Source organism: Ranitomeya variabilis, chromosome 1 (assembly GCF_051348905.1).
Source record: "Ranitomeya variabilis isolate aRanVar5 chromosome 1, aRanVar5.hap1, whole genome shotgun sequence".
In the NCBI taxonomy this organism is placed as follows: Eukaryota; Metazoa; Chordata; class Amphibia; order Anura; family Dendrobatidae; genus Ranitomeya; species Ranitomeya variabilis.
The window spans coordinates 990,871,620-990,895,787 of NC_135232.1; the positions used below are offsets into that span (position 1 = coordinate 990,871,620).

General features: G+C 40.3%; 1 protein-coding gene across 7 annotated transcripts in view; it reads right to left on the minus strand.

Moving 5' to 3' along the window:
• Window positions 1-5,058: 5,058 nt before the first annotated feature.
• The window catches only part of TMEM192 (transmembrane protein 192), a 90,037-nt gene continuing 70,927 nt past the window's right edge, over window positions 5,059-24,168 (minus strand). For 2 of the 7 annotated variants that reach the window (XM_077279453.1, XM_077279458.1), the window contains exons 4-6: window positions 22,228-22,359; window positions 11,770-11,872; window positions 5,059-9,194 (exon numbers count right to left, since the gene is read on the minus strand). In XM_077279453.1, the coding sequence (XP_077135568.1) occupies window positions 9,077-9,194; window positions 11,770-11,872; window positions 22,228-22,359 (353 nt within the window). In that variant the 3' untranslated portion in view covers window positions 5,059-9,076. Of the gene's footprint in view, window positions 10,025-11,769; window positions 11,873-22,227; window positions 22,360-24,168 lie in introns of all 7 variants that reach the window. The other 5 variants (XM_077279454.1, XM_077279452.1, XM_077279456.1 and 2 more) reach the window with 5 other exon arrangements.

Genomic DNA, 24,168 nt, shown 5'->3' on the forward strand with positions numbered 1-24,168 from the left:
CTCTCTAGCGCAGAAAATTGCAAGGGAGCCCACGCCATTTTTTTCTGTGAAAATAATCTTTTATTAAATACATACATTAACATACACACTGTACTAATTGCATTGATCACACACACCTATATAACTATTCTGCATGGATTTACTGTATGTAAACCATGTCTCCTATCCTGTCGGCTCCTAAATTGATTTTACAGAAGCCAACAAATGAATTAATGGCTAATCTATCTATATGCAATATAAAAGATATATACATATATATATATATATATATATATATATAGTACAGTTGTGTATTACAATGCAATTTTAACATGAGCTAGTACATACAGAGAAGTGCTGTATGTAAAAGCTCATGTGAAAATCGCATTGCAATCGGATAGCAATTGCAATGCACTCGGATGTAAATCAGATGCTAGGTGTGAAAAATCACATTTTACTCGCTTGACACATCCGTTTTTTTGGTTTGGAAATCGGACCTTTTTTTTCCTCACATATGGGTATGAGCTCTAAGAGTCAAATAGTGGTCTCACCCTCCCAAGTCTCATCGTGTGGCTAAATAGTACTCTACAGCCACGTATGGGGTATTTCCGCATTCGGCGAAACCTGTATGACAAATTTTGGTGCCATTTTCACCAAAAATTATATATATATATATATATATATATATATATATATATATATATATATATACACACACATACACAGATAAAGCCCTTAAAAAGAGAACCTGTCAACAGAAATGTCCAAGTAAAACTGAAGGTTTGGGCAGAATTGCGCGGTCATACTGATTTTATGCATGCCTTTAGAATAAAAATCTGCAGCCTGGTTTTCGTTAAATCAACATGATAAATTTTGGTTTCTTCATGCTTCAGGGCGGGAATTGTGGGTGGGGCTGAGGGTATGGTCTTCAGCTCAGAGGGGTCAGCCACAGCCCCTCAGATGCCTTTGTTGTATTCATTATCATGGACATTCCTGCTGACAGGTTTCCTTTGAATGCCAGAAGAGCAGAATCCCCCTCAAGTAACCACATTTTGGAACTTGCACCACTCTGGGAAGTTATCTACAAGTGTAGTGACAATTTTGACTCAATGGTTATTTTCCAGAAATTAGTAGAAATGAATGTTGCCATGTGAAAACTGTAAATCTGCCATTTTAGGGTCTGTACATTGTACTGTCCAGACATTGTAGTGCCAACCTCGTGCTTCTTGTCACATGGACACCATAATTAAGCTGGATCTCAGCACTATAGAAATGCCAAACATGTAGAGGCTAACTGCGATTTAGGTACTCGGTGGGGCTGAGCAGGAAAAGGAGGTAATAGGATTTAGGATCACAGAAGTCATTGGATTTTTTTTAAAGGAGGGGGTGGGTCTGCTTTTCCAGAGCATTTGTGCAACCGGTAAAGTGGAACCTCCCTATATTTCCATTGACAGATGACGGACCTGATTGGGGACTTTTTTTTGTGGATTGAGCTGAAGTTTTATTGGGAACATTTTACATTACATTTGGGTTCACATTTATCCTGCGTTCTGCTCTGAGCACTTACATCAGGGTTTCCATCTGAATCGCTGAATGACATGGTTCAGATAAACCTCCGACGGATCCATTAACTATAATGCAACAGCAGTTTTTACTCTGTACTCCGTCTGACCTCTTTTCAGCAGTATCGTCCTTTTCAGAGGTGCACAAAACTCTGTTAACCACGATTTTAAGCATGCTCAATAAGACTGACACCGCCGAGTTACAGGACAGTCCATCTGCCTCATTGTAGGGAATCTTCCGCTATGCTTTCCGTCTGAATCACATTTCAGAGATTTACATGGAAACCTCGGTGTAAAGGTACCTTCACACGAAACGACTTTGTAACGATATCGCTAGCGATCCGTGACGTTGCAGCGTCCTGGATAGCGATATCGTTTAGTTTGACACGCAGCAGCGATCAGGATCCTGCTGTGATGTCGCTGAATAAAGTTCAGAACTTTATTTGGTCGTCCGATCGCCGTGTATCGTTGTGTTTGACAGCAAAAGCAACGATACCAGCGATATTTTACACTGGTAACCAGGGTAAACATCGGGTTACTAAGCGCAGGGCCGCGCTTAGTAACCCGATGTTTACCCTGGTTACCAGTGTAAAATGTAAAAAAAAAAAAAAAAACAGTACATACTTACATTCGCGTCCCCCGCAGTCTGCTTCCCACACTGACTGAGCGCCGCAAAGTGAAAGCACAGCGGTGACGTTACCGCTGTGCCCTGCTACTGCCGGCGCTCAGTCAGTCAGTGCAGGAAGCGGACGCCGGGGGACGCGAATGTAAGTATGTACGGTTTGTTTTTTTACATTTTACGCTGGTAACCAGGGTAAACATCGGGTTACTAAGCGCGGCCCTGCGCTTAGCAACCCGATGCTTACCCTGGTTACCTGGGGACCTCGGCATCGTTGGTCGCTGGAGAGCGGTCTGTGTGACAGCTCTCCAGCGATTAAACAGCGACGCTGCAGCTATCGGCATCGTTGTCGCTATCGCTGCAGTGTCGTTTCGTGTGAAGGTACCTTAAGAGTTCAGAGGAGAGCGCAGAATAAATGTGAGCCGAGCCTTACTGAGATCTTTGGGAGACTGGGGAAAGAAAAAACAAAAAAACTAAAAAAAAACTAAAAAAAAAAAAAAAAAAAAGCAAACAGGTTCAGAATTGGACTTTTTTTATGTTTGGCTGCCATCACACTAAGACTTTTCTTTTTTTTTTTTTTTTTTTTTTTTTAACTAAAATTACATTATTTCATCCCCATATTTTGAAAGCTGTAATTTTTCTATATTTCTGCTAACAGTCATATGAGAGATTGTTTTTTGCTGGATGAGTTGACTTTACCATTTTCGGACACATAACTTTCGGGAGGCAGAATGAACCAAAACCAGCAAGTAATGAATAGTTTATGGGGCTTTTTTATGCAACTCTCCATGTGGTAAAATTTATACGGCTGCTTTATTCTTCGGGTCAGTAAGATTACAGAGATACCACAATTACAGATGTTTTATGTTTTGCTACCTTTATATATTAAAATTTTTTTTTTTTTTTTTTTTTCACAATCAAAATTGTTTTTGCACAGGTATATTCTCAGAGCTGCAATTTTAATTTCTCCGCTGAGAGCTGTATGGTGGCTTGTTTTTTTCCAGGACAAGATGACGTTTTCAGCGATACCATTTGTCTTTCCATTTGCATTTTAGTCCACTTTTTTGTTCGGCGGCATGATGAAAAAGCATAGTTTACCACATTTTTATGATCACTGAAGGTGTTAACTAGTGTGACAGTTTTATGGTCTAGGTCGTCCCGGACGCGGTGATGCCAAATGTGTACTTTATTCGTATATTTTTTCTTCATTGTGATCTATTTATTTTGTTTGAATATTTTCACATTTTTTTTTCTTTTTTAAACTTATTCCCTCTATGGGACTAACTTTCATGGCTTTGATTGCTAGTAGGGATAAGCAGACCAGACTTTAAAGATCAGCATTCGCGAAAGACAGTTACTGTCTGGTATTAAATGCCGAACACAGATTTTCCCTGGAAGTCCTTTGCAATATTCGAAGATACGGGCGAAGACCGAGAGGAAGGAGAAGCATAGGGGGAAAGAATCTCAGTTCAGAAGTCCGGGTTCCCATTGTTTTCAATGGGGTTTGGGTTCTGGTTAAAGTTAGAGTACAGTTTTGGTACCCAAACTGAACTTTTCAATAACTTTCAAGTAGGGTACCAGAACCCGAACTTCATCCCTAGTATAATGCAATGCACCAGCACTGCAGTGCATTATACCGGTCAGTGCTGCACTGACAGATCACCTCTTAAGAGCCTTTCCTTAGCCAGGTGACCTGGATGTTGGCATGATGACCTCTGGTTGCCATGGCAATGATCGGGCCCTCTCGATATCACAGGGCCGTCGATCTGAAGGGAGGAGCCCCTCCCTTTCCCAGCCTCCTAATTGTTGTGATCGATATTGTTCGAAGCATTTAGGGGGTAAAACAACATGGGGCGGTACAGGCACTGCTCCTGGTCGTGACAGTGGGAGCTCAGCTCTAACTTATGCCGAGCTCCCGGCCCACAATTGCCATGACTAATTTTTACGTCATGGTCGGATAGGGGTTTACAACCTTTGACTTAAAGTTTATGTCATAGGTCGTGAATGGGTTAAAAAGACAGGCCGGCCACATTTCTATGCGCACAGAACATTTAGCTCTATTCACAGAAGGATCATATAAACATCTTTGTTCCTGGCAACACGTCCTTACTTACAAAGGCCAATGTGTTGCTAATAACAATGAGTTTTAAGTGACCTTAAAAATCTTTTCACCCAACAAGTGTTCTTAGGACCGCTCATTCTTGATAATTGCTCAGAGTAGATGCACCTTTAATGTCACCATAGTACTGTCACCATGTAATGTTTGGTTCATCCGACTTTAGTCTGTCAGTTACACCCATCCGTTGTGCATGGGAGTGACAGCTGAATGTTGGTGGGGAGAGATGTCAGATTTCGATGGCTTTCTCGTAGCGAAAACAAGAGCTCAGTGGAGGAAGCACGCCTGTGTATGGGAGTGTCGGATGGGAGGACTGTCACACTTCAAAAACGTGCCAGACTTGGTTTGTTAAATATGACTAACCCAAGTTCACCCCACCTATTAAGTGGCTTACTTTGTCAGAAATGTGTGCCACAATTTTGATGCACAGTAAACCATACCTCTCCTGCTAACCAACACTCACTCGTAAGGCCATATCCCCTTGATGGGCAAGCCTTAGAAAGGGTCTTCTCTCAAGCACATATATACAAGGGCTTAATTAAAAACTTATGGCAAAAATTAAGAAAAAAACACCCTGTCCGAATTTAGCTTAATAAATCTCTTAGAGACCACTGAATACACACAAAAGAGACAAAGTTTTGTCACATTTTGGCTGACAGCAAGACGGAACGGTCCCTATACGTAGTTACAATGTTGTCCTTCCAAAGCACAGCATAGTTTAATGACAGAGCAACAGCCTTCACCGAACTCATACCTCAATAAATTTACAGGAAACGTCAATATTACACTTCAAAAATCTTTATTAAACACACGTTAATGTATTGTAAGGAAAACAGGAATATACAGTGCAAAAATACATTTTATAAATCAGTTCTATAGTAGCAATACAAAATTATGTTGTACAAAACAAGCACTGCGCTTCCACTAAAATACAAAGTAACTATTTGTAAATAGGATGTCCAATAAAGGCCATACTTTGTAGGTCAATGACATCTAACATCGGGTTGTCGATCGCATTGAAATGGATTTCAGCTCGGATAATAAAATAAGACCAATATCTTCATAGCTCTTTGATCACTCAAATATGCACCCACTTAGGGCACAAGTCGATCAGCCATTCACACCCGTGGTCAATTTCTTCAGGAAGACTCAACTTTAATCCTGAGATGCTTTATAAGATTGACCAACATCAATTTAAAGGGGTAGTCAAAGATTAGAAAAACATGGCCGCTTTCTTCTTCTAAACACTATGCTGTATTCTACAAGAGGCAAACTATGGACCGGTATGCACAGTGACTGGAAGAAAGCAGTGATATTTTTATAATGCAAGACATCGCATTTAATGCAATTTATCTTACTTTGCAGCTTTAATACGTGGACAGAATCCACATTAGCAGGTTTTTTGTAATACTTAACTGGACATCCTATAAGACAAGAATTTCAAACATGGTAAAAAAGTAACACACAAGGATCAACAGAAATGTCTATCTCACAGTCTTCAGTAGTTTTAGAATTAAGAAAACGGAAATTTGACAGATATTAGAGACATATCGGAGTCCGAATATCTGTAGGTTCAACATAATCAACAATACACACCATGATTAGTCAATTACCCTGCAATATGATTTTAGGGCACATAAATCCAAGCAGCTTTCACAACATTGCTGCCCATGGGAACAAGATAGGCATTTAAAAAACAAATATATTTAATATCACGGACAGATAGAAAGCACGTTTTAATTTCTATCCAAGTATATATATACAGCTCCTGCTCCTTCCACTGGCTCAGTCAGCCAGGAGATGCAATCACACCAATACACAATGATGTATATACTGCCAAGTAGCATATGAGCCGGCTCAGTATACAGCAGGAAATGCAGATTTACACAGTCTCTGTATGATCTGCCGGCAGCATGTTATTGAGCATGAGGAGCAACGTAGGAGTTATCTATAGGATTGGATGGGGGTGGAGGGTAAGTAATGTCAGTAGGATCATTCCTCTGCCATTTATATGAGCATATAGGTCATAGGAAGCTGAACAACATGATACCTTGATATCTGCGATCCAGTTTCTTATTGTAGAGAAATCCACGTTTTTTCCAATATGCAAATTAGCTGATCAGCACTATGGACTGGACTCTGATCTGTATGAGAATCTGCCTTCAGTTTTTAAATGGAGAGTTACCAGTGTAATGGTCGCTTTCTGCGCTCCTGATCTCAGTGCAGAGCTGTGTGTGATTATACCCGACACTTCTGCAGGTTCCTCCCAGCTTCCATCTCACAGGCAGAGGGCTGTAATACAGCAGAGCTGTGAGAGCTGCGGAAAATGTGTTTGTAAGGATACAAAGTTCTGTTCTGTGTTAGTTACTTGTCTTACACTGGAAAAACTCTCATTAAATATCTCTGACCTGCATGAGAATCTGCCTACAGTGTGTCCGGCCAACCGTCCTGACCGGCTCATTTACATATAAGAGAAACATGGCTTTCTCTGGAATAAGACATTGGATCACAGATATCAGGGTACCATTTTATTCATCATTCTATGACGTATATGCTCATACAAATGCCAGAGGGTTGGTCCTACTGACAGATTCCCTCTAAGCTTTTCACACAATTATACATCAACCCGCTTAGTTAGTTTCTGGGTAGCACTGGATACACCAGTATGTGATCAGATATGGTTTTGAAACAAGATTACTTTTATTCATTCAAATCCCTGCTTATTTTATACTTAAGTCCAGTGGGCAGTCCAACGGTCATACAGTGAAAACGGATATTAAAGAACCACCTTCTGGACTTCTAAATATAAGAGCAAATAAAAGTTACATTGATTACTTTGTCAATATGTTAATCTGCTCATCTCCTCCCATTAGTGGGCAGCAAGGAAATGAACAGTGCTACATGTCAGTGTGCGAGGTGCTCTTGTTTTCCCATAGCAAATCCTTTTTATTTTTTTTCATGAAATGTGGAACATTCACCCCTTGTATTTAAAAGTAAAGACTTATGTATTACTTAGAAAATACTTTTTCAAGAAGGATTTCTAAAGTTTGTAAATTAAGTGTGAGTATTTTGCATTGTACTGATAGAACCAAACTTACACAAAGAATAGTGATGAGCGAGCGTGCTCTTATAAAGGCGATAGAGCATGCTCGAGTGCCAATATAGCATATTCGGCATGCTCTAATACTATAGAGTCGCCATGGCTGCATGTCTCATGGCTGCTCGACAACCGCAACACATGCAGGGATTACCTAACAAACAGGCAATGCCTGCCTGTGACGCGGTTATCGAACAGCTGCCAGACATGCAGCAGCGGGAACTCGGACATAGTATTAGAGCACGCCGAAGGTGCTCTAACAGCACCCGAGTATGCTCGGATAACACCTCATCTGCTCATCACTAACAAAGAATCAAATAAAAACATTAGATAAAAAATGAGAAGGTAATCTAGTATAGTACAGTCAAATCTACAGAGTGTAGGCCAAACTTTGCTTGTGTTTAGCCAATTTGGAGGCTTAATTACACGTTGAGAGTCCACTGTAAATTCCTCTTGGGCATAATCAGTTTGTGACTACACTATATTGTTTTACTAAACAGATAATTTTCTTAAAATGTTGAATGTGGATCTGGAAGCAGACCAGTCAGCAAGTTCTACGGTGCCATGGAACATGTAGCTCGGTGATCTGTTCCTTTTATCTACATGCGGTTTTTTCAAACATAGAAATTGAAGGCAATAGTAGTTGCATTAACAATCTGTAAAACAAAATGTAACTATACTTCATAGTAAAAAAAGTTACATGGGCTTCACAGTTGAACAACAATTTATATGTACCAGTGAAAAAACAAAACTAGACTTGATTACATTTAAAAAAAAAAATCAAAAAAAAAATAAAAATCAAACAATACAATTCCTAAACTGAAAAAAAAAACAAAAAAAAAAACCACACACAAAACACCCAACTACACAATTTATGAAAAAAAGGTCACAAAATTTTTTTCAGCCGGGAGGCTCATTTCAACTTCTTGTCAGAAGACTAAAACATTAACATTAACTGAAATTACACAGCATCTTACTAAGTAAGGCTTCTTTCACACTTCCATCATTTGAATGTGCTGTAGAAAATAAAATAAATGCAAAGTGGACATAAATAATTTTGCATACAACCCATTAGCAGTAGATTAACAGTTTTTTTTTTTGTAATCGGAACCCATTGAAATATTAGTTGACCATTGGTATGCTGCTTTAAAGTAAGAAATAGCTATTCAATCAATATAAACCACATTTTGGGAATGATTTTATATGGATGAATAGAAAACTGTGCAGGGGGCTTGAATATCCTTTGAAGCAGTGCAAAATTTTTATTTTTGGACAAATATAATCCAAAAATCTTAGTAAGAAATATCACTGCTTGGCTTTTACAACTCCTTGTCCCCCGTGGTTACAAATTGGAAACAAAGCTTTTGTTGTCTCATTCTGCTGTCATATCTTTCACATGTATGTCTGTATGCATGCAGGTATGTATGACTATGGGATCAGTAGCCATGTTTGTCTTTAGCCATGGAGAACACATGGCCAATGAAGCAAGAGAAAAATTGGTTACATTGGTGAACATTCTTGTCGCTTACATGGGGCAGAAGCCTCAAAACGCACAATAAGATTGAGGTCTAGGCCAGAAGATAAGTTTTAATAAGTCTTGAAAGTCAACTTTACGATAGTAAACCATAAACGAAATTGTAATTAAGAACCATTAGCCATTATCAGCATTGCAGTCCTCGTCCTTCCGTTATTTTGCACTGCTGCTATGTTTGCTGGGGTAGCAAAGACAGAATCTTTTGGCTAAGAGCTGCGTTGTGTTGCTTTAGATATTCAATTGTGTCTCCCTGCTTTTCAATCACATCTTCTAGGCTGGAGCGTTCCCTATAGAATATAAAAAGCGATATACTGTAGATAAAGGACATAAAATCACAAGAAATACACTATAGTACATAATCTACCTTTAGAAGGACGGACCAAATTTAATAGAAAGTTTCTGCTTCTTTCTTGCACTTACTAAATTTAAACCAGAATACCGTAGAATAAAATAAAAGATGGCACCCGGACAGTATTGCATTTCAACTTTACCAAGGGTCCTTGAAACTCTTGAGGAAGCCAAAAGAGCAAAACTATTCCGTGGACGGAGCACAGATTTTATTCTGCAAGTCTGGCAGGTTGGAATTCTGCACAATAAAGAATTTGGAATTTTCCCTTCAGATCCTGTTCCACAGATTGTTTTATTTCCATGTTTTGTCATCTCCAGAGTAGACAACCTGTTAATAAAGCATCCCAGGAGGATTAAGAGTGCTGGGCAGCCATCCTGATCTAATACTATGGGCATGACCAGTAGGCAGTAAAGCTGGCATGGTGCACTACATATTTGTATGACTAGCACCTTATACTGGCCTTATCAGTGTGCATGTGTAATCCTGAGTAAATGCTCTTCTCCCCCATGGATGGTTGGTGTTCATCAGTACTCTGCATTTGTGATGCCTCCACCTTTTATCATGGGGTCCATCTAGGCAGAGTTCCAGCGCTGACTGGTCCACTCTTCATTGGAAGACACCTGGCTCAGTGTGTGGCATGTGAAGGACAAACACAGAAGAGTGGACATGCATGAAGTTATGTGCTTCAACCGTAGCTCTTGGAAATAGTGGGGTTCAGACCTCTGTTTCTTCCCGTTTGTAAAGGTGCCAATTTCCACACGGACATTTCTGTAAAGGTATTTAGAAGCCCTGTAACATGGCATTTGTTTAAGAATGAAAAATGTGCTGACATGTTTCCTTTAACTGCTCCTGACTTGTACCAACTGCTTGGGATTCAGGATGCCATTTGACCTCTTTGTATTGCACACAATGCAGAAAAAAAAATCCTGAAGCAGTTGGAAGGCTTTGTGACAGACCTATATGTTGTGACTAGACTTTTATGGCCAATCTGAGATTTTATCAATTCCCTTTGGTGACCTCTGTGCTTTGATGGCCATTACTGTGAACAAGGAATGCAGCACGGCACTCAGTATCGTTTCCTTGCAAGAGTTTGAGAACAGTGGGAAAGTTAGGGTACCGTCACACAGTGGCATTTTCATCGCTACGACGGCACGATTCGTGACGTTCTAGCGATATAGTTACGATATCGCTGTGTCTGACACGCTACTGCGATCCGGAACCCCGCTGAGAATCGTACGTCGTAGCAGATCGTTTGAAACTTTCTTTCGTCGTCTAGTGTCCCGCTGTGGCGGCATGATTGCATCGTGTGACACAGGTTGTATACGATGTGCGCACAGTAACCAACGGCTTCTACATCGCAAATACGTCATGAAATTATCGCTCCAGCGCCGTGTATTGCAACGTGTGACCGCAGTCTACGACGCTGGAGCGATAATCATACGACGCTGCAACGTCACGAATCGTGCCGTCGTAGCGATGAAAATGCCACTGTGTGACTGTACCCTTACTGGCATAATTTTGCAATTTATATAAAGAGATGACAAGTGTAGTGTCCATTGTAGCTGTCATCTCTACTACACAACATCAGGAAAAACACACATACATATACTGCAAACAGCACAACTGTTAGCCAGAGGTCCTGTGCTGCAGTACCAAACAACCCATGGATAACAGTAGTGCCGTTTCTGGAAATTAGAAGCCATGTTATTCCGAGGACAATTCACACATCTGCATTTCATAGATTGAATATCGTTTTGCTTGTGCACAAACTGGTCACAGGGCTCTTAAGAGCTTTATAGAGAAGAATATTCGTTCAGGACAGGGGACCTATGGCGGGGTCAGAAACCACAATATCTACAAGGACTGTAAAGTGTGGATGAGTGAAGAAGGAAAAAAAACAAACAAAACAAAACTAGAAAATATTGAGCAAAGTATGGTCACTGTAGCGATCTTATTCCTGTGACGGTCACAGTACTATGTCCACATCCCACATTTTAAAAACATATCAATAAGGACTGATCGTGAATGGTGACAGTTTAAAGGAAACCTGTCCGCAGTAGACAGCATGCTGTAGGGGCTAAAACAAGGATTTCAGCAATGTCTCTTCTCAAGCTCCTTCTTTTGTTTGCTTGTAATGATGGTTTTAGCAGCAGAAGCTGATCATTGCTGGGACACAGCAGCACAGCTTATGCTAGTCCAACACGCCCCTTCTGTGATAGGCAGCCCACTGTCTATGGACATTGTATATACAGAAACTGGTGTGGGCGGGGTCAGCTGTGGTCTGGGCGGGGTTAGCTTCCTCAGCTCTGCTTCATTGCAAAATCTAAACACAATCAGAACGGCTGCACCTGGTAATACAAGTGATACATCAGCTCGATGTAGGCAAAGAAGCTGAATCACTCAGATGAGGTGGCAAAATCCTGCTGACAGATTCCCTTTAAGTACTGCACTGTAGAATAGGTCTGTGGTATATAACCAAGGCAAAACAAGGAAATAAAAATAAAACAAGTTACCTAAATCCAATTCCTGGCAAGATGTGACGTTTATATGAATGGATATGCTCCTCTTCAATAATGTCTGGTCTAGGCATGCTTCTATTGAATCTGTGTATTTTCACTGAAAAACAAGGTAAATCCATTATATTCAGTAATGTGGCCTCACCACTGGGACCAGATATTACAAATATTGTAAAGATCAGACTTCAACTTTTCATTCATATATTGTGTAATGTAGCCCTTGCTGGATTTATCTATAAGCACGTAACTAAAGATGTGTATACGTCCAAGTAGACCCTCTTCCCAGTGTGAGTGTATAGTAAAAGTGTATATAGAATATATGATACAAATATACATAATATATTAGTGCACATATCACACTATGCATATTACTGTACACACAATTTAAACAGAGTTCACACCGCATTAATGATTAATACCCTTATCGAGCATAACACACAAGTTATTTGACTTTCTTAAACTATTTGTGAGGTACAACTAAACAAATTTTCACTTTTAATCAGCATTATACAAAATAAACGGACTGTAATATGTGATTCTAAATATAAGTTATGCAACATTTTGAGCAATATTAACCCCCAAAATGTTCAGAAACATGTTTTTTAAATCAGAAGTTAAAGCATTCACAAACGACATGAACCACATTCAACACCAGCTTATCCAGCTCATCCCCAAAAAATGGACAACTGTCTCAACAGAGTAAGCACTACCCCAGTATTTGATCCCACACGAGGTCCCATTAAACCTCCTTTGTCTTCCTCTGTAATAGTAGCACATTCTGCTGCCATTGTTCATCTGGACCACCTGCTTGTTTAGGAGCAGAATATATGACTGACCGGTGAGCCCTACAATGACTCTCCAGTAGAAGCACATGAATATCAAACAGCAGGTTGTAAAGCAATCAGACAGGCCACCATCAGATCAGTTGCTGGTGGTCTCTTCCCACCTCCTCCATTGTACATTACATTTTAGAACATGGGCATTTAATACTTTGAATGTAGTCAAGAAAGAAAATGGAAATGAAAAAGCCAAAATAATACGGCTCACTAACAGTGGAAAAGCTGTGGGAAGCGGAGGTCAGGAAAGCCTCCTCATTACATGCAGATTTCTCCATGGATTCACAGCAGAAACTTTGCAGAGTGATGTTTGACAGCTGAAGCTTTATGCAGCGATACATTGTAGCAGATTATCAGGACACCAGAGCACATATCCAATGTAGGCAATCCTACATCATCAGCAACATTTTGTTTCAATTTTGTTTAAGAAAAAGTTCACATGACAGCATGTTTGGTCCAAGTCTGGTCCGTGACAAAAATGGACAGCACTCAGACTAAGGTTATTCAATAGAGCAGTGCAGATGAGTAATCTTCAATGATATTTATTTATTTATTTTATATGCTCGTTAACCTAGAAGGTTTAAGTTTCTTTTTGAAAAGACCTTTTACATACATAGTTTGAGAGGAGTCATTGACTGAAGGACTTATTTTTGAGTAAGAATCAGGTGACATTCAGAGCATCTGCCACACAAGGGTTTCTTTGCCTTCTGGAAGAATACCATTTTAAGTTTGATGATTAGGATATTTTACAAACTATGTTACTTTAACGGCAAGCCAAGCTCCAAGACCATGAGGAGCAGAAACCGTTCTATAAAGTCTGAACAGTGATTAAGCTTTAGTTACACAAAAACTGGTGACCCGGTTTACAACAGCCATTTTATAGGCCTGTACTTTTCACTCTACAATCACATCTGTACAAACAGTTCATTCATAGGATCTCAAGGCTGTCCAGAATATGGTGGACACAAATGCATCAAAGCCATTGGGAAGAGATTGGCCTCCATGGACTTGTTGATGCTTGGTGCCATGTCCCAGTTGATTGAAGGAAGTTAAGCACAAATTAAGACATTGACTTCTAGACGTGCTTAAAAGTAAATTTTTAAGGTGGTACTGAACCAAAGTTTTCGGAATGATTTTATAGCCCTTGGCTGAATATTTTAGAAAATTCACTCTTAAGTACAGACAAGACTTTATAAAGAAGTCATCTATGTTGCCAACAAGATGAAGATAACAGACTAAAGAGGTAGCATCCTGGCTGCTCAATAATGGGCATATTGTAAGGAGCTGCACTATTATAAAAGGACACAGGTCTAGCCACAGGAGAATTAGCAATCAGGACATTGATAATAGGATTATTAGGGAAATCAAAGATAAAATAAATGGTGCCCTTAAGGTATCTTCACACTAAACAACTTTCCAACGATAACGATAGCGATCCGTGACGTTGCAGCGTCCTGGATAGCGATCTCGTTGTGTTTGACACGCAGCAGCGATCTGGATCCCGCTGTGATATCGCTGGTCGGAGCTAGAAGTCCAGAACTTTATTTGGTCGTCAGATCGGCGTGTATCGTTGTGTTTGACAGCAAAAGCAACAATGCCTGCAATGTTTCTTCATGGAGCGAACAACCAGCAAGAACGATAAGTACGTCACTGGATCGCTCCTGCATCGTTCTGCTGTTGCCGGTGTCTGACGTCTCCTAGCGACCTAAACAGCGACGCTGCAGTGATCGGCTCGTTGTCTATATCGCTGCAGCGTCGCTTAATGTGACGGTACCTTTACACTGGTCGCTCAGGAAAGCTCATTTCCAAGATAAGTTGGCCGGTCTAAACTGGCTGTCAATCATCTGATGAACCAGTAATAATTAAGCTTGGCTGAAAATAATAGTTCTTGTCAAAATAGTATCATGTGTAAAGAGGACATGTGCTGCCGAGAACAATATTCTATGCACACAATCAAAATGAATGATCTTTGTGTGCATGAAAGTGTGGTCGGCCCGCCTAAACAAGTTATTTAACGACAAACAATGGGCTGCTATGTGGCTGATCAGCAGTTATTGTGGGTTGGACAGTTTAAATGCACCCTAAGGCCACTGTTCCAAGAAATAAGATGGCTAAGACTATACAATCTAAAGGCAACCCCAAAGGACATGAAATAGGGTTTGATTACAAGTACTATCCTACGTTGGTGTTCTCCATTCTACAGCTCAAGCTACACAAGTAGGCTTAATAAGAACATAAAGTAGGGAATCTTATCTTAAAGCAGGTGTGAAGCCCCCATTTTAAAAAGCTTATTTCATTCAAGCACAGTAAGGATTGGATATCAAACTTCAAACGCCTTAAATGACAAAAGCCAACTACTTAGTGAAATGTTTGTCCAATTAAATGGTAAAGGACACTGATCAGAAAAAGGATGATCAATTCTCCTTTTAAATCACCAAGGATGCCAAGAGTGGAAAAAAAGTATTGAGTCTTTGAAGTTAGGGATTGTATAGAAAAGAAAACTGCTTTGCTTTGGATGGGTTTTCACTTGCAAAACAAAATACAACCTTCAAAGTCCAAAAACTGAAAAAAAAAACCTGCAAAGAGGATAACATCAAAGTAACCTGCAAAGGCTCAAGGAGAATCTAACACAAACACAAACAAAATTAGATAGAACAATAGGGGTCAAAAACACAAGAGAGATAAGATATTCTCCTCTTACAATGTTACAGGAAAGATCTTAGGAAATCTACTAAATATAGGAACAGCACATCAAGCTTCAGGCTGCATTGGACTATAAATGGAAATTATTACCTTTCCACAGGATAAGATACATTTTCTGCATGCTCGGGGTCCCACATTTGGGTCCCTCTCCAATTCGGAGAACAGGGTTCTTGCGTGCCCTGTTAGAAAGGAGCAATATTCCAGCATGCACCATCACTTCATTCTCAGCCATCTCCAGCAGTCCCACAGAGAATAAACTGAGCAATGGGATGCATGTAGGATAGTCACTCCATTAGGTCTGATAGGTGATAATTAAACAAAGGGATGGAACGTAAGTACAAGTTATCAAAGTAAAGTCCATTTCACATGGTAGTATTCTGATTGGTATTTAGCATTTGTACTTGCAAGCCAAAACGAGCAGTGAAAGAACACCAAAATGTAGAGATCATCAACTCTTCTGTATTACGAAGCTTGGAATAGTACACAAAATACCACTTAGCTAAAACGTAACTTAGACATGTTTGGTTTGGTGTCTATGACCTCATACTGACCTGGAGAATCATATTGGCAGGTCAGTTTTAGCATTTAGTGAACCTAGCAAAAAAGCCAAACAAAAAACAAGTGTGGGATTGCAATTTATTTGCAATTTCACCGCACTTGGATTTTTTTTTCCTGTTTTCTAGTACACGACATGCTAAAACCAATGATGTCGTTCAAAAGTGCAACTTGTCCTGCAAAAACAAGCCCTCACATGGCCATATTGACTGAAAAAAAAAAAAAAAAAAAGTTATGACTCTGGGAAGGAGGGGAGTGAAAAATGAGAACGCAAAAACGGAAAAGGGCAAGGTCATGAAGGGGTTAAAAGAAAAAAAAAAACAGCTTTTTTTTTCTTTTAAACAAAACATTTCAACATTAACTGGCACTAATTAAATTCTAGACTGAGGAACACTATCAGAGTCCTGGCTATATCCCGATATTCCCATAGCCTAACCAAAGCGTTTGATGTAGACTAAAAATATCCTTTGATCTTATTAACCCCTTCATGACCTTGGGATTTTTCGTTTTTCCGTATTCGTTTTTCACTCCCCTCCTTCCCAGAGCCATAACTTTTTTATTTTTCCGCCAATTTGGCCATGTGAGGGCTTATTTTTTGCGGGACGAGTTGTACTTTTGAACGACATCATTGGTTTTACCATATCATGTACTAGAAAAAACGAGAAAAAAATTCCAAGTGCGGTGAAATTGCAAAAAAAGTGCAATCCCACACTTGTTTTTTGCTTGGCTTTTTTGCTAGGTTCACTAAATGCTAAAACTGACCTGCCATTATGATTCTCCAGGCCATTACGAGTTCATAGACTCCTAACATGACTAGGTTATTTTTTACCTAAATGGTGAAAAAAAAATTCCAAACTTTGCTAAAAAAAAAAAAATAAATAAAATTTGCGCCATTTTCCAATACTCGCAGCGTCTCCATTTTTCGTGATCTGGTGTCGGTTGAGGGCTTATTTTTTTGCGTGCCGAGCTGGCGTTTTTAATGATTCCAATTTGGTGCAGATACGTTCTTTTGATTGCCCGTTATTGCATTTTAATGCAATGTCGCGGCGACCAAAAAAACGTAATTCTGGCGTTTCGATTTTTTTTCTCGTTACGCCATTTAGCGATCAGGTTAATGCATTTTTTTTACTGATAGATCGGGCGATTCTGAACGTGGCGATACCAAATATGTGTAGGTTTGATTTTTTTTTATTTATTTATTTTGATTGGGGCGAAAGGGGGGGGGGGGTGATTTAAACTTTTACATTTTTTTTTTTTTTCACATTTTTTAAAAACTTTTTTTAAAAACCTTTTGCCATGCTTCAATAGCCTCCATGGGAGGCTAGAAGCAGGCACAGCACGATCGCCTCTGCTATATAGCAGCGATCTGATGTTCGCTGCTATGCAGCAGAAATGCAGGTGTGCTGTGAGCGCCGACCACAGGGTGGCGCTCACAGCTACCGGCGATCAGTAACCATAGAGGTCTCAAGGACCTCTATGGTTACAATATACAAGCATCGCCGACCTCCGATCATGTGACGGGGGTCAGCGATGACGTCATTTCCGGCCGCCCGGCCGGATGCGGTAGTTAAATGCCGCTGTCTGCGTTTGACAGCGGCATTTAACTAGTTAATAGCGGCGGGTGAATCGCGATTTCACCCGCCGCTATTGCGGGCACATGTCAGCTGTTCAAAACAGCTGACATGTCCCGGCTTTGATGAGGGCTCACCGCGGAGCCCTGCATCAAAGCAGGGGAGCGGACATCGGACGTACTATCCCGTCCGAGGTCAGTAAGGGGTTAATTGCTCAAATAGCTGGAAAAAATAAATTAGCAAACACTGCAAGTATGCAGCAAAAGAACGCGATGGAGAATATGTAACGGTCTATCACTTGCCAGCTACAAACAGTAAAGGATCTTTTCTGCAAGAATGTAGGACTAGCACATATAGTGAAAGTGAGACTGCCAGGTCCAATGCATAAACCACAGATTAATAAGGATGCCGGATGCAGATTTAGGCTCATCACAAGCTTGTGACTCACTATTATTATTATTATTTATTATTATAGCGCCATTTATTCCATGGCGCCTTACATGTGAGGAGGGGTATACATAATAAAAATAAAGTACAATAATCTTGAACAATACACGTCACAACAGGTACAGGAGGAGAGGGGACCCTGCCCGCGAGGGCTCACAATCTACTAATTAATGACATTTTTGTTTTTAACTTTTAAAAGGCAATAACCAGTCTTAGTTGAGAGCCTTAAAAGGGGTCTTTCCAAGAACAAAAGTTAACTTTAAAAATCAACAAATCTTAGAATAATAATTTCCCCAATTGGATGTATTTAAATAAAACGTTCCTGTGTTGAGATAATCTTATAAATGTGCCCCTGCTGTGTGCTGTGTAATGGCCGTGTCTGACTGTACAGGAACATTGTCTGATCATACCACAGCTCCTGGGCAGGAGAGGAAGCAAAAGACTATACAGACATTACAGCACGGGATCACAACTGATTCTATTTGTGAGGTAAACAGTTTCCCTGTTTTTTGTTGTTGTTTTTCTTTAAAATAATGTTTATACTACAAAGAAAGAATAGCCTGTGATCCCATGCTGTCCTGTCTGTATAGTCTTGCTCCCCTCCTCTGCCCGGGAGTTGTGGTATGATCAGACCATGTTCCTGCACAGTCAGACACAGCCATTACACAGTACACAGCAGGGACACATTTATAAGATTATCTCAGCACAGGAACATTTTAAATTTTAGTCCAAGATCTTTTGATTAAAATGAACTTTTGTTTATGGGAAAACCCCTTTACATCATTTAAAACAGCTGACATGTCCCGGATTTGATGCGGACTCCGTGCCGGAACCCACATCAAAGCGGGGGTTCTGCCATTGGATGTACTATTCCATCCAAAGGCAGAAAGGGGTTAAAATATGGCTAATCCTGCAATATATAAGTTTTTACAGTGTATTTCATATGGGTTAAAAGAGGCGATACTTCTACAGGGTGGGTCATTAGACTTTGTGAACCCAATTATGACAACAACAAAAAAAAAAAAACACACACCACAAGTCACACTAAGTAACATGGTCGTAGTGAAGCTGGGTCGCTCACCTAACAATATTCTCTGTATTTCAGTGCATTATGCTTGTCATCTTAAAGTATCAAGCGGCACAATGAACATTGATCACAGTAGCAGCGAACCGCCGCCCTCTGTCCATCCATAATAACGACCATAGATCTCTGCAATTTCAGAAGGAGTCCAGCTAAGGGTGGCATTAGCAAGGCGTTTGATGTGGAACTCGCAAGTACAGCACCAATACCAGCAAATGTAGCATGCCATGCAGTATAACCAGGCTCAGACTAGCCCACTGCTGTGGAGAGACTGCAGATTGGCGCCACTGAGGTAGCAGAGTCAGTCTCCATTTCAGCTGGCTGTGCATACAAGGATGCATCAAGTGGAAAAGCTTTGCTGAGCAGAATATCTAAACACGGACGGATTATCAGAAGTCGCAATATCACGCAACATCGCTGCACTGCACCACACGAAAAGTGCAATGAAACAGGAAGATGTTGCTGGGAAAGACCGGTTTGTTTCTTTTTGGTTTTTTTTGGGTGGGGGGGTTGGGAGAGGGGTTTAATTTCCATGTAAAAACACACACAAAAAAAAAAAGAGGACACTAAACTAAATGAGGGCGAAAGAGGTGGACAAAATTATATGTGGGTCACTATACAGAAAAGGAGACTATATACTGTATTTGGCCCCATAATGGAGGGGCATTTAAAAACGTATGCCGTTACAATGGGGAGCATTAACAAAGCGCCTTTGTGGCTTTAAATTAAAAGACTACCGTATATACTCGAGTATAAGCCGACCCAAGTATAAGCCGAGACCCCTAATTTTGCCACAAAAAAACTGGGAAAACTTAATGACTCGAGTATAAGCCTAGGGTGGAAAATGCAGCAGCTACCGGTAAATGTCAAAAATACAAATAGATACCAATAAAAATAAACTTAATTGAGATATCAGTAGGTTAAATTTTTTTGAATATCCATATTGAATCAGGAGCCCCATATAATGCTCCATACAGTTTATGATGGGCCCCATAAGATGCTCCATATTAAAATATGCCCTATATAATGCTGCACAAATGCGGATTATGGCCCCATAAGAGGCTCCATGCAGACATTTGCCCCATATAAAGCTGCACAAACATTGATTATGCCCCATAAGATGCTCCATGCAGACATTTGTCCCATATGCTGTGGTAAAAAAAAAAAAAAAAATTAAAAAATTCACATACTCACCTCTCGTCGCTCAGGCCCCTGGCACTTGCTATATTCACCTGCTCCACATTCCACCGCCGCTGTGTCTTCCCCGTCCTCTGCACTGACTGTTCAGGCAGAGGGCAGCGAGCACTAATCGAGTCATCGCGCCCTCTGACCTGTGCGTCAGTGCAGAGGACGGGGAAGACGCAGCGGCGGCGGCATGGGGAACAGGTGAATATCGCGCACTGTGTTATACTCACCTGCTCCTGGCGCGGTCCCTGGTTCCCCGGCAGCTTCTTCCTGTAGTGAGCGGTAACATGGTACCGCTCATTACATTAATGAATATGCGGCTCCACCCCTATGGGAGTGGAGTGGGGTCCATATTCATTACTGTAATGAGCGGTACCATGTGACCGCTCACTACAGGAAGAAGCTGCCGGCGCCGGGGAACCAGGGACCGCGCCAGGAGCAGGTGAGTATTATTACACAGCTGCTGCTCCACCTCCCCTGCCGACCCCTGGGTATGACTCGAGTATGAGCCGAGAGGGGCAATTTCAGCCTAACAAAAAAAAAAAAAAAAAAAAAAAAGGCTGAAATTCTTGGCTCATACTCGAGTATATATGGTACTTTTATACATTTTTACTTAACCTATTTGGTTTGATACATTTTAACAATTGCTTATGTATAAACACAAATGCCGACGACATTACAGATTAAAAACTGATCTTTTTATTTGCTTGTGTGAACCCAGTCTAAAAAACAAACAAACAACAAAAAAAAAAACTGCATTTAACAGGTATTTGCATATAGCTGTATATAACTTGGCTTATACAAGTGGATATACTCACTCATGACATGTATGAAAGCATAAAAAGCTGATGGACTACTGAAGAAATACATTCCAGGAATTTAATCAAAAAGTCAAAGACTCCTTCTGCCACTGCATACACCTTAATTTTAGGAAAATCTATATTTAGTGAACTAGCCAATGTGAGTCTCTTTAGAAAGCAGCAAATTCCTACCTTGGCAGGTATTGGACTATATGACCTTTAAGGCTATGTGCACACGTAAAATTGTTCACTGCGGATTTTTCCGCAGCAGATTTGATAAATCTGCAGGGCAAAAACGCTGCGTTTTTGCTGCAGATTTATCGCGGATTTACAACTGCGGTTTTCTATAGGAGCAGCTGTAAAACCGCTGCGGAATCCACAGAAAGTAGTGACATGCTATGGAATGTAAACCGCTGCATTTCCGCGCAGTTTTTTCCGCAGCATGTGCACAGCGGTTTTTGTTTCCCATAGGTGTACGTTGTAAACCGCATCGTGTGCACATACCCTAAAGGTTACACTTGTTTATTAAGTTTATTGTGTTTGTACTATTATGTATAAATCTATGTAATGGTTTATAAAATCAAATAATCAATAAAAGTGATCTGATACAAAAAAAATTAAAAAAAAAAAAAAAAAATGGAAAGCAGCCAATTCCAGAAATCAGGGTGAAAGGGATTTGTTAAAGTGTGCAAAGGAAACATGTCCCTGGATCTGTCACCACTTGGTGCAAGGCTTGCTTGGGGGCCATATGAATGAGCCTGAGGGACACACACTTAGCAGGTAATAGTAGAAATCTCCATCTCTACAGATAACAGCCATGAGAGGGCATAAACGTACATCAAAGAAACACTGATCAGGGAGGAAACACTTCTCATTCCTAGAATAGTAAAGGAGGCCAAGGCTCTGTTGAAGAAAAAAAAACAGCAAAAAAAAAAAAATGAATAAAGAAAGTAGGGAGAGGGGCACGGAGCAGATTGGGCCCACGTCACAACATTTTGTTACTGCCCCCTTCCTCCAGGTTTCAGCCTTGTACAATGGGGACACACATTCTTCCTGCATTCCTCTCATGCCCGTTCCTGGATATTTGAGTTACAAGCAAACATTGAAACTTGAAATGACCCACTTTCAATTGTTAACATTTCCTGTTTTCTATAACACCCCCCACCCCAAACTAAAAGACAAAACCCAAAAACAGAAGAGGGCAGATGTCAGCGCTCACTTTTGAGCCAATCTACAGTAAAAGAATTCCACCGCTTGTCTGTGGCGGATGTGCTCACCTGCATATATCAGGAGGAATATCACACACAGGACCAACTCCAGGATAAGGACGCTCAGGATGAGATAGAGATGGAGATTTTTTAAACCAAAAGAGTCCTGGGCAGAGATCATCAGGAGTACAGCCGCATTGCCTAACAGAAAGGCACAGAAAGAAGGTAAGAACACTGCTCCAGGGGAAAAAGGAGACACAAAAACCATCATCAGCTCATTGACTTTCAAAAACAGACGTAATATTTCATTCATGGCTGCAAAGTCCATTTGGACCATGTTAAGAATCAAGCATTTATTTGATCTAATCCATAGCTAGATCTTAATTGTATCGTGTAGAGTGAGCCCTCCTCTCTCCTCCTGTACCAGTCACCGACTCGGTTTGTTCAAGATTATTGTACTTCATTACGTATACACCTTTTCACATATAAAGTGACAGGAATAATAATTAAAGGGAACCTGTCACCTGAATTTGGCGGGACCAGTTTTGGGTCATATGGGCGGGGTTTTCGGGTGTTTGATTCACCCTTTCCTTACCCGCTGGCTGCAATATTGGATTGAAGTTCATTCTTTGTCCTCCGGAGTACACGCCAGCGCTTGAAGCACCATGTCCATAATTATCAGCTGCCAACACAATCCAAAACGGTCCACCATATTCCAGAGATACTAGTTTGGCAGCTTTTTCACCCACAACTTCCAGACTGGTTTCCTCAATCAGCAAATACTGCCAGATCGGAGCTTTACTACAAGATCAAGATTATGTTGGGGTCACTAACTGAAGTGGAAGTCCATAATGAAGTGAGAAATCACTCCCAGATATCCATTTTTTCCCCTCCTGAACCCAGTATAACACTACAATGAATACTAAATGAGGTAAAGTTGATAGTTTACATGCTGCTGCAGCCACAGAATGCTAGCCCCCCCCCCGCAAATTAAAAAGAATACAGGGGGGGTCACATGGCTGCACAGATCTTTAGAGCTATGGATTTTTATTTTACCTCAGTGTGGTGATATGGGTTCATTTAGAGGTCAATCTAAATGTCCCAGGTGAGCTATTTTTAGAAGAACCAGTTCCAGCTGGTGTCTTTGGCGCCGTTTTTAACGGCTTTTCATTGGTGATTTTGGTTGTTGGGCAGAATTTTTAAACTATATATTAAGACCCACTTTTATGGACAGCTGTCAGTCCGCTTGTGCGGTGAAGAAGAGAAGATCCCACCCTCCCTCCCTCTATTATGTCCTTTGTCGTGATGTTTTATTGGCGGGAAAATCGCTCATTTCTTTGGGCGGATTGGTATTGGTGTATTTGGAATCTGGATATTTATATGAGTTTATTAATTAAAGTTATGTGTTTAATTGGTTAACCCTAAATAAACATCACGGCCATTTTTCTTCCACTATTATTTCTGTGTTGCGTTTTTATTTATTATGAGTTATAGATCTTGTGTTGCCATGAACTGGGTAGCATAAATTGCATCAATAAACACAGCTTCCCCAGCAACTGGAAGGTGCCACATTGGTGAAGCCAAACTCCGACATCAGTGTTGCATGTACAGGTAGCATAGAACACGTAACAAATATAATCTATGGCGCAATTCACGTCTATTTTTTTTATTTTTTTTTTTCACGGACAAAACCCACGGAGGCATGTCAGTTTGCTCTGGCATCATGGATGAGAAGTACTAATGGAAAGCTACGAGAAAGTGAAAAAACACCGATGTCATCTGTGTGCGATGAGTGTTTATGTATTTTAGTATATATATATATTATATATATATATATATATATATATATATATATATATATATATATATATATATATATATATATATACACACACATACATATATATATATATATATATATATATATATATATATATACATACATACACACACATATATACCCGCCCCCTGCACAGTAGCTCCGCCCCCCACCCCATCACACAAAAACAT